This window comes from Melozone crissalis, unplaced genomic scaffold (assembly GCF_028551555.1).
Source record: "Melozone crissalis strain CALT ecotype California unplaced genomic scaffold, PUWL_Pcris_2 ptg000005l_1, whole genome shotgun sequence".
Lineage (NCBI taxonomy): Eukaryota > Metazoa > Chordata > Aves > Passeriformes > Passerellidae > Melozone > Melozone crissalis.
In genome coordinates this window covers 35,134,814-35,150,361 of record NW_026535783.1, presented here as the reverse complement: position 1 = coordinate 35,150,361, position 15,548 = coordinate 35,134,814, and the positions used below count along the sequence as shown (strand labels likewise).

Genomic DNA, 15,548 nt, shown 5'->3' with positions numbered 1-15,548 from the left:
AAAAATTGAGAACTTTGGTTTCACATTTTGAAGTGACATGCTGTTTAGAAATGTGTCCGTCTTTATTTTACAAGACAGAAAAATCTCTGAATGAAACTCTGCATTGCAGGTTAAACAAAATGCCTCATACATTCTCTCCAACAACTGTTTTACAACTTCCTGGTTTCTCTGTGGTTGAAAATGCAACTGATCCTCCCTGTAAAGTTTAGGGAGGCGCAGTTTTTTAATGAAATCAGAAATTTGTTCTCAGGGACACATCCTTCCACAGCGCTGCAGCAGTGATGAGTGCAAGGCACAGCAGGATGACACTGAACCTCCAACAGCACTCTTGGCAAGAGACGAGAGCCTGTGGTACCCAGCCCAGGGCAGATGCCCTTCCAGCTGGAGAAAGCAAGGCAACTGATGAACTTGAGCTACATGACGAGTAACTGTGTTCAGTCTCCACTGTATTTCCAATTTATTGACCTGTAGATAAGGAGAACGGAATTGGGACTAAAAGAATTTATATTGTTTTTATTTTCTGGTGAAACAAGCACAAGAAATTCAATAGGCTGTGTTTTCATTTGTTATAGTGTTCATGAGATAAATAAATATCACTGACATTAATCACCACCTGGGACTGCAAAACATCTGTCAGACTCTGGAAGCTCAGATAGTCCCCTTTTATATTGCTAATTTGCTGCAAAACCATTTGCAGGTTAAATAAGTTGGACTTCTGTTTACATGTCAATTAAAAAATACTGTAAAAGGCAATGCTTCCCCCCACAAACTGCTTTAAAAAATTATCTCTTATGTGTCCTGTCTAATAGACACAATAACAGAAGCCTGTGAAAAATGTGACAGAATTGTACACCAGAACAGAACGTATTGAACAGCTGCTAAACCTATAGAAGTCACACTGTTTCCTGCACAGGCTGTTTGAGCATTTGATCTTATTGGAGCCAAGATGATTTGGAACAGCTTAGAGAGGAACTATTGACTGAAGAGACCTTTATATGGAAAACCATTGTTCAGTTAAATTTTATGACTTCACAGCTATTAAACTAGAGAAATTTAACAGAGCAAATTTCCTTAGAGGTTTCTTTATGAAGTGAGTACGCTGAGTTCCCCATTTCTTCACAGATTAAGCTCCGTTCTTAGAAGCTCTCTCATTTTTCATCTACTGAAAAAACCAGAAAGCATGACCTGGGTTTAGCAGTAGAAGCCCCTCATTAAGAATGAACTTCACCCACCTAGAAGGAGGAGCAAGAATTGTCAACAAGTCTACTGTTAATGTTGTGATGGATTTTAGAGAAGCCTGCTGGAGGTGACCAGAGTTTCTCCTTTGGCTAATAATTACATTATCAGGAATGCCCTCCCTATTGGCCACAACTTTTGCCATCAAGAAGTTTCCCTTTACCTGAGTGTCATTCCAATAGCAGCATGGAAGGAGCAGCTAGTGACTGCCATGCCACCTAAAGCACTCAATTGTTCAGAGGTGAAGGGTCTTTCACCAGGATCAAAAAAAGGGAGAAGATATGGCCTATCAAAACACATTGTCACACCTGTGCATGTGTTCTTGTGACTCACCCCTCTGCTGAAGAAAGGTTACAATCTGTGGCAGGGCTTTCTTCAGTGGCTTGCTCCCAGGGGACAATCCAGCAGTTAAATCTGCACAATACCACGTGTATAATGGCACTCATTCCATTTTTCTGATGCAGCCATGCTAAAGCTGGGGTACATGGAGGGAGAAGCAGCTACCAAAATATGTAGACTTCAAAAGTACCCTTACATGACATTGCAAAGTCATATTAAAATCCACTGTAATCCTCCTTGCCAGGATTTTTCTGCCAGACCATCACTCATGGCCTTTATTACTCATTCTTGTAAACCTGGAGAATTATGTTTCATTTCTTGCTAGATGTTAAATGTCATTTCTAAAATGCTGATGTATGTCAGGACCCACCCAGGACATCATATCATGAGAAACTGCAGTGTAACATTTTATTATACCTTCAAAATATATCTGAATTGAGAACAAAGCTATTATGCTTCTATAAGAATAAGTGCATCCGTGTTCCAGTGTCACTGATTGTTCTTAGTCCTTTCCTGATACCAGAGGTCTTGGCCTGATTATATGTCCTTTATGCTTCACTCTGTTCCTTTTTTTTTTTCTCTGACTCAAGGAAACGTCATATTAACTAGAGCAAGTCAAGTTCAATGCAGAGGACGTGAGTGAACCCAACAAAGTGAAGACCCTTTTAATAATATTTTAATATCTTAAAGCTTCACACTTTGTAAATTGTGTCATTGGAGGATTTATTCTTCCCATTTTTTCCAGTGTTTGGACTTGATAGCAAAAGCTCTCAAAAGAAAAAAGCTGCATTTTGAAAGGCAGATATTGCTCCCTATGTGATAGTGCACACTCACAAGCACAAATTTATGTCAGTGCACCACACAGACTGCTGGGGATAGGGGGAGCGAAGCTAGAAACACACCTTGGGATAAATGCCATTATTCTGTTTTGAAGCACCATGTAGAGTCTTGTCTTGACAAGATTGCAGAGAAATGGCAGGTCCATTGGCTTTGTTTTTTCTTTTTTCTTTTTTTTTGTTTTAAGATCATACATGTATTTAGAGTAACACCATTGGAAATATAAGAAAAAGACCAATACTGAACTTTTAAAATAAGTGATGGGAGAGAGGCAAATGTGTAAGAATTGCAGCACCACTATGTCCAGGTGCATGAGAATATTTATTACTTTAAAACAGCTGAAAATAATAGTGAATATGCAAGTTGTGTACATGAAAAATATTGTGTCTACTTGGTAATAAAAACCAAAGAGCATTATAAATGACCTGATAGCCTCAGAGCATTTGTGTCATGCATGTGTGTCTGTGTGGAAAGATACAACATATGTTTCACACATACTTTATTTACACGAATGCTAAAATGTCCAGTGCCTCCAGAAGAGGAAAAGGACTAATATGGCCCTGAGAGTGCTTGGGGTTATCCCAGTGTAACTCTGACCTCCAAGCTTAGGTGTAGCTTTCCCTATCTGGATGCTCCACAGGGTGCTGCTGGAACACTGGGAAGTCACCTCAGCAGGGTGAGGGCAGCTTACCAGCACCTAGAGGAACTCTGCGTGCCTCCTGAATTGTGTTGCCACGTTCAACATAGAAAGCAGCTTCTGGAGGTGAAATTAGCTGAATTCCACTTTTGTGTACATGGGCTGTGCTTCTTTGGCCAGGTAGCTGGCTGCTAGATAACTTGATGATTGGTGGAACCGGGGGCAACATCTCATCCCCAGAGGAGCTGACCTGATGTGTCACCTCACATCAAATTACGTGGCACACTTTCACATTGCTCAAGGTTCAGCAGCACAGCTTTTGAGTGCCAGGGACAAAGAGCAGTCCTGTAAGAGGATGAGTGATGCTCCACACGGTGGCTGTTCCCAGGGAGAGGCAGGCAGCCATGCCCAGATCAAGGGAAGAATCTCAAATCCTTTAAGAGGCTGTGGTCTGTCCGCACTGCTTCGCTGGGGAGGTAATAAACACCCTACAACAGAAATTAAGGTTTCATGAGAAGATGGTTGATGAAGAAAAATGAGAAGGCCAAATGCATGTGGAGGAACAGCTTTAAAGCAGGAAATTGCCATCTCCAGCACAGACATGGATGCACTATCCGGATGTGCTACACATCGAATAGGGTGCGAAAAGGCACTGAAAAAGCAATAGTCACTTTCTTGCTGTGTTTGTGAGCACTCCCAACATATCAGATGTATCAGACTGTGCTGGGTGGCCCTTCTCTTGTGGAAAAAGTAGAAAATTACTCCACATTTAAGTGGGATTTAGAATATGCCCACTGCTGGAATTACATGGCACCTGGGGAGCCAGAGGCTCTCTATTGAGTTGTTAAGCAGCTGTTAAGAAAAGAGAACTTGTTGCTGACATTAAGCAGAAGTTTGCAACTAGATTAGAGAATATATAAAAGTATTATATCTAAAAGTTAAAACAAAATTTTAAAAATACACTGATTTTCAGTTTTACTGTGAAGTCTGCTACAAAGACCTAGGAGAGCAAAAGATGTCCATGAAGATGGAAATCAGCTTGTGAGGCAAATGTCTAATGCCCAAACCCATTACAGAATGCAAAAAAAGGTGAGATGGCTGCGAGTGTGTCCTCAAAAACTCCAAAAGCAACATCTGAAATTTTCAAATAAGAAACAAGTATCTGTGATTGTTGCTTACAAGGATATGAATGTTGTGTTCATATAGCTGTGATACAATGTACAAGGATAAAAGTAGACAGTGTTTTTGAGGAGAGGCAATATTTTTTATTACATTAGAATCTGGAGGAGGGCATATGTGTCTGTAAGATTTCCTGTTTTATCCAAGTATGAAACTCAATCTAACAAAGGACTATCTTTCCTGACAAATCTTGATTTACTCTTATTAAATCATGAAGTTTACTTTCTTTTTGCCAGACTTGCTTACACTTAGGAAAAAGAAAATTAAAAAGTTGTTTGTGTGCAACATCAATACTCTCTCAACAGGCAGGGGGGAGGGAGGGCATCAAGGAGAGAGGATATTCTTCTGCTGTGACATCTTTTTCTCCTAACAAACCATCACAAGTAATTTACTAGCAAAGGATTTTTCTGGACTGAAACTGCTAGAAACAAACTAAAACAATAGGTTCAGAGTACAGCATGTTGTTCATGTGCTTGCCATATGCCTATGTTGCAAGCACAGCCAGACCCACACAGTTATTCAATATTGAAAGAATATTATTCAACTTTTACTGAAATTCTCTGTGATTTCATCAGTAAAATTGGTTTCTGTAATCCAGACAGGATCAGTGACACAGTTTAGTAATAGAGGCAACTCTGAAAATTAAGGTGATTATCAATGTATGGGCCACCCACTCTGTGCCATTCATTGGAATACAATCCATTGGAAGCCAAACAGAACAGGAAGAGAAACTGGCATCTACTGTGTATCAGTAGCAGAGATATTTTGTTACTTTATTTATTGATCTATTTATTGATTTATGATGTGGGTGGAGCTCTGGGAGAAGAAAGCTGCCTTTTAAAGCCTGGGTCTATAAAATCAGCATGTGTAGACGGTTAGACAATGTTCTGCAAGCATTTGTCTCAGACACCAAGAGCTTCTGCTGGTTTGGTTTTTCTTTTGGTAGGGAACTAATCCTTAAACATTCTTGTTTTCAAAACCATTCCTGCACTGAAGAAAAGGGCAGAGTGTGTTTTGCTTATCCTTTCTGAGCAACTCACATTGGGTGCATGCGGTTAAGTGTGATATACATATAACATCCTCAGAAGCGTTTGGTCATTGCAGTCTGGAGAACTTCCTTACAAAACATTCTCAGGCTTTAATTAAAACTGTGGGCTGTGTGCTGTAATACATTATCTTGCAGGAAAATAGCCCCAGAAGATAAACTGAAATAAATAAATTTAAAATTCAGGTGCAGCAGGGGCCACATGACCCCCAGCTCATTCCCATTATGTGACTGAAGTCATATTCACTTCACAGTCCAAAATTATAGAGAAGGAGGGAGAAAAATGGGATTGGTGTTGGTTTTGCCCCCTGATGGGCACACATTTCAAACCAGGTAGCAGCAAGGAGTTTTAGGACCCTTAGGAATAAGAGTGAGCTGCTAGAATGACTCCACAAGCCTGCAGACTTGTGGAGAAGCAATGGGACAGGCAGAATCAGACATATTGGAAAGGTTTAAAGATTTTCACTGCTTTTATAGCACCGAAAGCAAAATGAAATTACTTACCTGTTGCTGCTTTCTCAATTTCCCCTCTACAGAAACTCTTTCCACTTGGCTTTGGGAATTAGACATTTGCCTCACAAGCTGATTTCCATCTTCATGGACATCTTTTGCTCTCCTTGGTCTTTGTTCTAGTACCTCAGCTGTGACACATTCCTAGTCTTTCAGTCTGCAGCTGTCCTCCTTTGGTTGTCTCACTGGAGGCTATGTCCAGAACTCACACCTTGCAGACATTTCTCCAAGATTCTTTTGCCACCAGGGCCACTTCTCCTGTAAATCTCACATCCCTTTCCCTAGACAGCTCATCTCTAGGTTTCTTTCTTCTCCACTTCCTAGCATGCACATCTTTATTCATCAAAAGGTTTTCTCTCCAGGTGACCCAGATATTCTGCCTCTGTAAAGTACAGTAGAGAAGAGACAAAAAAGGTAAAGAATGGCCCTTGATTAAAGTCACAAAGTATTCAACTCTTGCTAGCAAAACTGGTTTCATTAATTTTCATCTTAAAGAGGCTTTAGTTTTCACAGATATTGGTCCCATCTAAGGAAGAAAACAAATTAAAGAAGTCAAGAAACAAATTCACTGCATGACCTATCTAGGTACCAGAGATCAGTGAAAGAACCAGACACAGGCCAAGCTGCAGCAAACCCTGGAGGAGCCCACTGAGATGAGCTGCTTTATTTGTTTAAGCCGAGTTGGGTTCTCCACTCTAAAATATCAGGGAATCAATACTTATTTTTTTAAAACAGATATGCATTCAAATGAATTGAAAAAGCTGAAGTTACAATTATACTTGTCTCACAACTTTCACATAGGCTCAAAACTTCATTTACATTTTTAGAAAGTCAGCTGTGGACTCTACAATTCAAGGTGATTTAGATTTAAGAATGCTTTAAAATGGTGCTGTGAAGTCTGTGTATGACTGTCTGGCTGCACTCTTGAGGGTGTCATGAAACTGGCTCTGTGGTTCCTGACCATGCCCAAAAAGCCTCCAGGCAACTTGCAGCTGCCAGTCTGCCAGAGAACACCACTGTCTGGCTGCCAATGCTTAAATTCAGTTCCTTTTACAGCCTTCTTTTTTTTCTCCCACTCTTGCATGCACACTCAAGTCCCTCTGTCACTGTATGTGAGGGAGAATACCATTCCGATGATGTCTGAAATATTTCCATCCTGTTTACTATAATCTTAAATCATCAGTGCTGCTCAGCACAGGCTGGAAAGTAGGGGGTGGAATGGATTAGAAAGAAGATGCAGGTGAAAACCTAAGCTGGAATAAAAAGGGGGCATAAATACCCAGTTATACTTTCTCACTAAGCCTTATTGTTCAAAGCTGAGATAAAACCAAAGGCAGACAAACTATGAAATCTGAGTGACAGATTAAAGCAGCTGTACATGCTGTAAACATTAGACAAATACAGCAATCTGTGTGTGTAACAAAAAGGGCAATATAAAACCTTTGATCAGCAAGAAGATATATAACACTCTTTTGTGTTCTTCAAAGGCAAAAAGATGTTTTATTTACCTAATGTCACTTATATAATTGTTTGCTCTACCAGAGCAAGATCCAGAAGTATTTCTTCTTGTGTGCAGCACAGTGAAAGATAAGAGCCCATAAAGCAGTCAGATGATCTGACTCCCAGCCATATGGTAGCCTGTGGGTAGGAACGGAACAACACAGGGGATTTAGACCAAACTCTGCAAGCAGAGCAGACATAAACCAGAACCAGGTGTGCCCCATGGGCTGATCTCCTGTAGTGTTGATCCTTCTTCAATACTGTGTTGACATCAGTGGGCTTTTGGTGCGAGCATGCCCAGTCAGGTGTTTCGGAAGTTATTAATGTGGATGGCATGCTGTTGAGAGGTGTACAGAAGGCAGGACTTTCTGCTGGATAGTTAGACCTAAGAGTGGAGCTGAAACATGCTGTGGTCTATGTATGGCTGAGGCAGAACAGAGATCACTGATGCCTTTTTCTGGGTTTCACTGTGCTCTGTCTCAAGAAAAACTCCCTCGAAATCAGCATTTAATTTTTCTTTAATTTCTCCTAAAAAAAACCCATGCAAACAAAAACCCCTCAGTATATATCTTGGAGAGAGCAGCTGAATGGGTGTACAAAGCCTGCAATGCCATTAGACGAAAAAAACCCAGGGGAATAAAACAGCAGCCAAATTTTCCAGGGTTTCATTTTGTGGTCATAGTGCCCCCCAGAGGTACCTGCTCAGATAGCTGCCTGGCTCCCTCTAACTTGAGAGCTTTGTTTAAACAGCAGCGTACATAAAACCTACAGGTCAAATTTGTTCTCTCAGCCCTGAGTTGTTCTGCTTTTCATACAATTTGGAGTGCTCCTGGCAAGGCACCATTGCTGTTCCCCACGCACAAGCTGGGGTTGCACTGCTGACTGTGTTTTGGTTTCAGCATGTCTCAGGGGTGAGGCCAACTCTTGGTTTGCTGCTTCCCAGCAGACAGTTTCAGGTGCCAGGCAGTGCTTCCGTTTTCCAGTATGGCATAAGAAGGATGGTTCCTCATGTCAGCAGCACAAACCTGCTCGCTTCCCTGCAGAGCACATCCTTGCTGTGCCTGTTCCAGGAGTGAGGCCTTGCTACACCTCATTCCCAGGCACTGGCTCGGCCATCCTACATAACCCTTTAAAATCTGGTATTTTGCTCTCATAGTTTCAATAATAGCACTTCAATATTCAGTAAGAATTGTCAGTTGGTCTGATTAACTCAGTTGGGTCACTTCCCTGCAAGAGATTCGTGCTGTGTAAAAAACCTATTAGAACTGAATGTAGACAGATTACAATACTATAGTTTTCCTTGAAACACAATATCTGCTTTCAGCAGATGTCTTGCTTCCTGCAGGTTCATTCTTTCTCAATAGGGATTGAGCCAAAGCCCACTGAGGTCACTGGAAGCCTTTCTCCAGCTTACTTTCTGTGCTGACAGATCAGTACTTTCTGAAGCACACTTGTAGAAGTCAGCCTACCCTGGACAGGAAGCAGCTATAATCCTTATATAGGCTGCATCTATTTTCTTCCAGAAGCCATTTAGGCTGTCCAATCTGTAGGGAAAGAACTGCATTTCCCAACACTCACAGCATTATCATGTTCTAAGCCATTAAACAGCAGTAATACTAACCAGCCTCCCTATGTCTGCAATAAGTCTTCCAAAAAGGTGGCTTCACATCTTAGTGTCTTTGATGCAGGACAAATGTTCTTGTCTTCATGGAGAGTCACTTTGATCCAGAGGTCTTAATAATCACAGACTCCCTACTGAGCCCTGTACCTGTATCAGTCCTCAGCCTAGATCACTCCCCTTCTATTGATCCAGGTCAGGCACTGGGGCCAGACATGTCCTCCTCTCTCCTGCACCCAAAATAGGCTTTAATCTATGTCAAAATAGCTGCTTTTGACTTCTTCCTTTCCTTTGCCAAATATTTCTGCACAAATACATTTTTGTCATTGTTTCTTCCCACTATTTACTTCTACAGCGAATTTTAGGTGAATGTCTATTTGAAGACAGTGAAAAGAACTTAGATCTCAATATAATTTTCATGGACCTGTTCAGTGAATATATTTCACCAGCACAGACTCACACTGTGCTCACAACATAGCAAAGCCTGGTGGCAGGAGGACATCTCCTCCCAGGTCACAGTTTCAACTAAGTCTCTTGCTGTATTGAAACAGGCCTTTAGCATTTTGAACAGTAGCAACAATTGTTTTGGCACACAGATTTTCCAAAAAGTTCCCTGGGAATACCCTAAGTATTTTTAATTTTTTCCTAGGGAGTAACAATCCTAGCTGCCTGGATAATTCAGGGCATTGCAAAATGCAACAGGTCATCCTCCAGTAGGTTTTATACTCTCCCCTTGAGCTAGCAAAGCTATCAAGATGTGATTTCATTGTGTAAAGATGTGTTTGACCTTGCTCCCCACTCACTCCTGAACCATTCAACTCGGAACTTTGTAGAGCAGCAGAGGAAAGAGAAGGGAAGAGAAGACTGTAATAACCCTCTTGGGCCAGCTTCCTTTTTTGTGTATTTCTTCACCAAACAAGTAGCCAGGAACCCTAACCACCCTTTTGTTTTTTCATGTACCTTTCTTTTTGGTAGCAACAACAACAGCAAAAACTCACAACCAGTCGACCCCTTAAAAAACACTCAAAGCCAAACCAAAGTGGAAAAAAAAACCAAACCAAAGCAAAAAAAACCCCAAACCCAACCAAACCCACTAAAATCAAAACCTCAAAACATTGTGGAGAGGAGAGCACTGTTTTACAGGTGGTCTCCTTTTCGGTGTGTCTGCCTCAGTTTTTCTTGACAAATGCCCAGATTCAGCTAGATTTGAAACATTGGAAAAGTTTAGACAGCTTTAGTTCAAAACATGCTTTATGTAACAGTCACTCTTGATTTTAATAATTTCTGAAATGTTAAAATACACCAAAATCAATGTAGGGGACTTCAGTTAGAAGTGTATTTTGCTATCTCTCTCTCAATTCTCTCAGTAAGCTGGACAGCAATTTCAATGTAGATCACACAGACTGTTCTAAAATGTGTAAGTGTGGATGCTGGTATCCAGTTTTAATATCTAAGACTGAAAAGGGGATTTAGAAAGCTGTCATTGTCCTACAGTGGTCTCAGGAGATGCTAGGGGCTGTCAAGGGGCAGTTTATACCAGATGTCTGCCATGCTCCTTCTGCAGTCGCCGACAGTGACTGATGGTGTGTCTCACTTTGGAAAACTCTGGGTTGTAATGCTGAGCTCTGCCCTCACCTTCAGAAACCCATATGTGCCAGGATGTGTGCTACTGTGGCTCAAAGACCATGCAGAAGGTCTGCAAGTAGGCTCTTAATCAAGAAGGCTCTTTAAAAGGAAAGGGGGCAGGAGGAAAGACAACTGTCCCTTTACACATGTTATGATTAATTTGGGATTCTTGAAATGCCATAATGGCGGAAAGACCAAAGGACAGAGCAGAATAGTCAGGCGGCTCTTTGAAGACTCCCTGTCTTTATTCTGTGTTTTAGGAGGACTGGCATTTCTGAAGTGCTTGCTGCAGTCACTGTCAAGGCCAATCCCATCAGCTGCTCCCTCAGCAAAGCACTCCCCACTTGTACAGCTCTTTCATGCAGCTACCACATACTGGGGTATCATAAATAAATTTTTCAGGCAAGTTGCCATATCAAATTCTTTCTCTTGTGGGTGGTCCTTGAGAAAAGCAGAGCTCTGTCTGTATTACCAGTCTTGATAACAGACTGTTTACAACATTAGGATTCAATGGTTTAGATTTTTCCCCTTGCTGTAAATTACTTGTCTAGACAAACTTGAAGCTCCAATCTTCATGAAAGTAAGGCTTTGACTCAAGTGCTGATGTAATTCCCTGATTGAATACAACGTATTTTTAAAAGCAATCCTGCACTGCATAGTTCCTCTTTTCCTTAATCTAGTAGTCTTGAGCTAACTGGAGAGATTTTTTTCCTAGAATGATTTTCTGCTTTGCCTGAGCATGTGACTAACGTAATAACTAAAATCTGTGTGAGTCAAAGATTTGAAGTTTGCATCCCACAGCTGTAAATTGTTTTATCTTTACTCCAAAAAGAGGTATTTGGGGGGAAATAAACACAATGAAACCAACAGAAAAATAGTCAAAAGTAAAAAACAAAAACCAAAAAACCCAACAAAACAACAACAAAACCAAACCAAGCCAAACCAAAAAAATAAAAAAACCCTCAAAACCCCCAAACCGAACCAAAACTGAAACAACAAAACCACAAACAAACAAAAAACACCAAAAACCAAAACACAAAAACAAAACAAAAAACCAAAACAAACAAACAAAACCCCTACAACCCCAGAAGACCAAAAAACCAACTAAACAAAAAACCTAACAAATCAGTGAACCCCTCACTCCACTCTATATTGGCCTGCACACTATGCACGCAAAACCTCGAATGAACATTTGCACTTTTATACCTGAAAGGGGCCTCAAGGACAAAAAGGTCTGACTTTGTCCAATTTCTTTTATTTTTTGTGGCCCTTATTGAAGACCAACTTCAAGGTAACTCAGGCCACCAACACTATGGCATCACACATATGTGACTATGCACATGCATGCTCACAGGGAAAAGCTGGAGAATGGAATCAGTGTGAATGTGTGAAGGAAGGAGAGGGCCTTTAAATATTTTGCTTTGTGCGCTACAATGTATTTCTGACCCAATTTCTTTTTTCCACAGGTCCAGTGCTCTTCTATCTCTTTTCTATTCTGTCACTGCTCAGAAAAACAGGCTGAGTTTCCTGAAGGTGCCTCTGCCTGTGGCAGAGGTTTTGGAGTAGATGATCTTTGAAGTTTTTACCCAATGTAAACAATTCTGTAATTCCCTGATCCAGGAACCCTGGGAAAAGGAGGCATAACCCCCCATTAAGGCATGGATGGCAACTTTTCACCAAACTCCCAGGTTTGGTGGGGTCAGGACATAAGCACATAAGCCCAGCAGAGTTTGGCTCTAAGTGGATAGCCATTATATTTTCTCTTAATTTTGAGGCATTTGACTTTCTGAGCTGTGCATCTCCTTAGAAGTCAAAGGCTCCTTGGAGGATGAAGCCAAGGAGAGGTGAACAGTGTTTGTCTTGAGGGGATCCTCCTTCCTCCAGGTGGCTTGGGCAGGGGCTTCAGCTCTCCACACTTCTTTCCACTCCATAAACAGGGACAATACTGAATCCTTCCATGACAAGCCACTGCTCCAGCGTGCAATTTTGTGGTTATTACCAATGTTTTATCACAAAAGAGGAAATTCCATGCTATGGGTTCTGTGGGAGAAGCAGGAGGCCTGACTTGCTGGTCTGCTCCTTCACCTTCTCCCTAGGCAGGGAGTACTGGGAAGAATTGCCAGTTTTCCCTTCTGTTTCCATTTCCCCATGAACCACGCCCAGAGTGAGGGCAGATAATGTAACTTAGAGCAAGAGTAGATACTATAACTTCTGTGTTGTTTGTTCAGCGCTCAGAGAGAACACATGGTGTACAAAATGAAGAGGAAGGTATGATTACTTCTCCTCCATTGGTGGCTGATCCACTCACTGACCTCTCTGAGATGTCAAAGGAAGAGAAACCTCTTTTTGCAGACTTAGGTAATTTATCATTAGAGAGAGTATTTCTACTTTATCACTAGAAGATTGGAAGTCAGCAGGATCCGGCCTAATATTGTGCAAATAGAAAAACAAAATTATAGAATCCTAGAGTATGCTGAGTTGTGCAGGACTGATGAGGATTATCCAGTCCAACTCCTGGCCCTGCTCAGGACACCCCATGAATCACACCATCTGCCTGAGCTGGAAGGTCAAACAAGGATGCTCCACAGACTGACCATGCAGGAGCAGCAAGTAACAGTATCCTTATGTTCATCAAAAGAAACAAATCAACACTGAGCTGGTTGCTCAACTCTCTACTCAAGACTCACACAGAATGCACAATCATAAACTGGTGTGAGACAAGAAACATGGAATTGTCATTTGTCACGGATGACATGACTTGCAAACCTTGGAAACCAAGTCTCTCACTCACTAACCCATGCCTGCACCAATGGTACCTCTGTGTTACCAGGGTCCCTGTATGTTGGATAAACATTTGTATCCAGTGACAAAACATTGTCATTGTAGGAAGGGTGAAAGTGTATTCTTTAACAGGAGTTAGGTAAATGGTGTGAAAGTCAGAGGGAAAACAAAGGGATTTGTAGCTATATTGTTGGGATCATGACGAGCTGCAGGCGTGGGAGTGCTCAGGTTTGTTGGTGCTGTGACTGAATCCCGGAGTGACCGCCACTGCATCAGCCAGAGCAGGAGCAGTCCCCGCTCCTTAGGAGTTGTTTCACTCTGCAGGACCCACCAATGCATGCAAATCAAACCTGCAGAGAGCTGCCTGGGGACAGGGCCTCTGGATGTGCTCAGAGTGGATGAACTGGGAAAGACACACGCACTGCATCCATGCAGTATCTGAGGATGCATTGACTGAGCACATGCATACGTACAGAAATAGGCACTCCTACAAACACAAACCCTACATTCCACTCTTGGGCCTCCTATTCAATGCACACTTCCCCCAGGAACTTCAACAGCTTTTGGCATACATGCAATATGTAACATATCTTGTATTCTGTACTTATTTGCTGCACAGCTGCACAAATATAACACTTCAAAGAATACAGTTTAATCACTTGAGAACATAGTCTTTATGGAGTGATGAACAAACAGTTTCTATTCCTTGCTTTTCAAACCAGCAATGCTGAAATGTCCAGCATAGATGTCTCATTTCCAGATGTTTTCTACATCGGGTGATAATATTCAAGTAATAGTTTTATTTCCAATTCTGACATGAAAGAACAAAAGTGTATCAGCACTTTCACTGAATTCAGTGGCAGAACCAACTGATAGGAGCCCATGCGAGTAAAGTGATTTTTTTTATAACTGTTTGCAGATCTGAGCTAAATCTGATTATACTGCAGGAAAGATACATATCATTTTGTGTATTGCAATTTTCATTATTTCAGTTCAGATAGCTCAGCTCAGTCCTGAGTTGTTTTTGGTTGTTTTTGAGATTTATAACAACAAATTTAGGAGACTTGCAGAAAGCTGGGACCTAAATGGTGTTATAATATATGTCTATGATGTGTGTTGTCCATAGATGTCATTAACTTCAATGCAGCAGACAGGAATTTCTGGAGCCAGCAGGATACATTTTGTGATTTCTCTTCCATCTACATGGCAAAGATTACAGAGACTGTCCCTCACATTTGGCAAAAAATCTCATTTATTAATAGAGTCCTTGCTATCTTCATACAAGTGTTTTACAAATACTTTTTGAAATGCAGAAGTTAAAGAAACACGCAAAATTAAAAGACATTTGAAAATTACTGATTTTTAATTAGCAGAAATATATCTGATTAAATAGCAGAAACAAACCTAGCCCAGGATAAAATAGTTGGAAAGGACTTAAAGAGATTGTGTAGTTTAACTGCCTGACCACTTCAGGGCTGACTAGCAGTTAAAACCCAATGTGAATGGCACTGTCCAGGTGCACTGACAGGCACAGGACATCCACCACATTTCTGGGAAGACTGTGACAGTGTTTCACCATTCTCTCAGTAGGAAGGTGCTTCCTGATGTCCAGAGCAGAGAGATCAGATCTTCCCTCTCCAGGTCCCCTGCCCAGGGAGCTGTACAGAGCAATGAGGTCACCCCTGAGCCTCCTTCTCTCCAGCCCAGACAGACCCAGAGCCCTCAGCCCCTCCTCACAGGATGTGCCTTCCAGCCCTTCCACCAGCTCTGTTGTCCTCCTCCGGACCATTCCAGGACCTCCTTCCCACCCTTCTCAGAGCGTGGGACCCAGCCCTGCACACAGGACTCAGGGTGAGGGCACCAGGGCCGAATCCAGCAGGATGATCCCAATCCCAGCTGGTGATGCTGTGTCTGCTGCCCCCCGGGATGGGGTTTGCCCTCCTGGCTGCCCGGGCACACACTGCTGGCTCACCCTGAGCTGCTGCCCGCCAGCACCCCCAGAGCCCTTTGGCAGGCTGCTCCACACACGCTCCTCTCCCAGCTTATACTCGTGCCCAGCCTTACTGCATGCCAGGGGCAGAATCTGGATTTGTTCTTGTTTAATTTCATGCCACTGATAATTACCCAGTGCTCCAATCTATTTCAGATCCCTCTGCAAGGCTCTTGTGCCTTGAGAGAGTCAGCAGCGCCTCTCAGTTTGGTATCATTGGCACACTTGCTAATGGTGCATTCAAGTCCTG

The 15,548-nt window shown here is 42.0% G+C and overlaps 1 protein-coding gene across 5 annotated transcripts in view; it reads right to left on the bottom strand.

The window, feature by feature from the left end:
- Positions 1-2,692: 2,692 nt before the first annotated feature.
- The window catches only part of SLC35D2 (solute carrier family 35 member D2), a 60,760-nt gene continuing 47,904 nt past the window's right edge, over positions 2,693-15,548 (bottom strand). For 2 of the 5 annotated variants that reach the window (XR_008483778.1, XR_008483779.1), the window contains exons 11-12: positions 5,778-6,165; positions 2,693-3,537 (exon numbers count right to left, since the gene is read on the bottom strand). Coding sequence is in view for 3 of the 5 variants with exons in the window: in XM_054287040.1 (XP_054143015.1) it covers positions 7,302-7,421 (120 nt within the window). In the remaining 2 variants the exon portion in view is untranslated. Of the gene's footprint in view, positions 3,538-5,777; positions 6,166-7,291; positions 7,422-15,548 lie in introns of those variants that run through there. The other 3 variants (XM_054287030.1, XM_054287040.1, XM_054287048.1) reach the window with 2 other exon arrangements.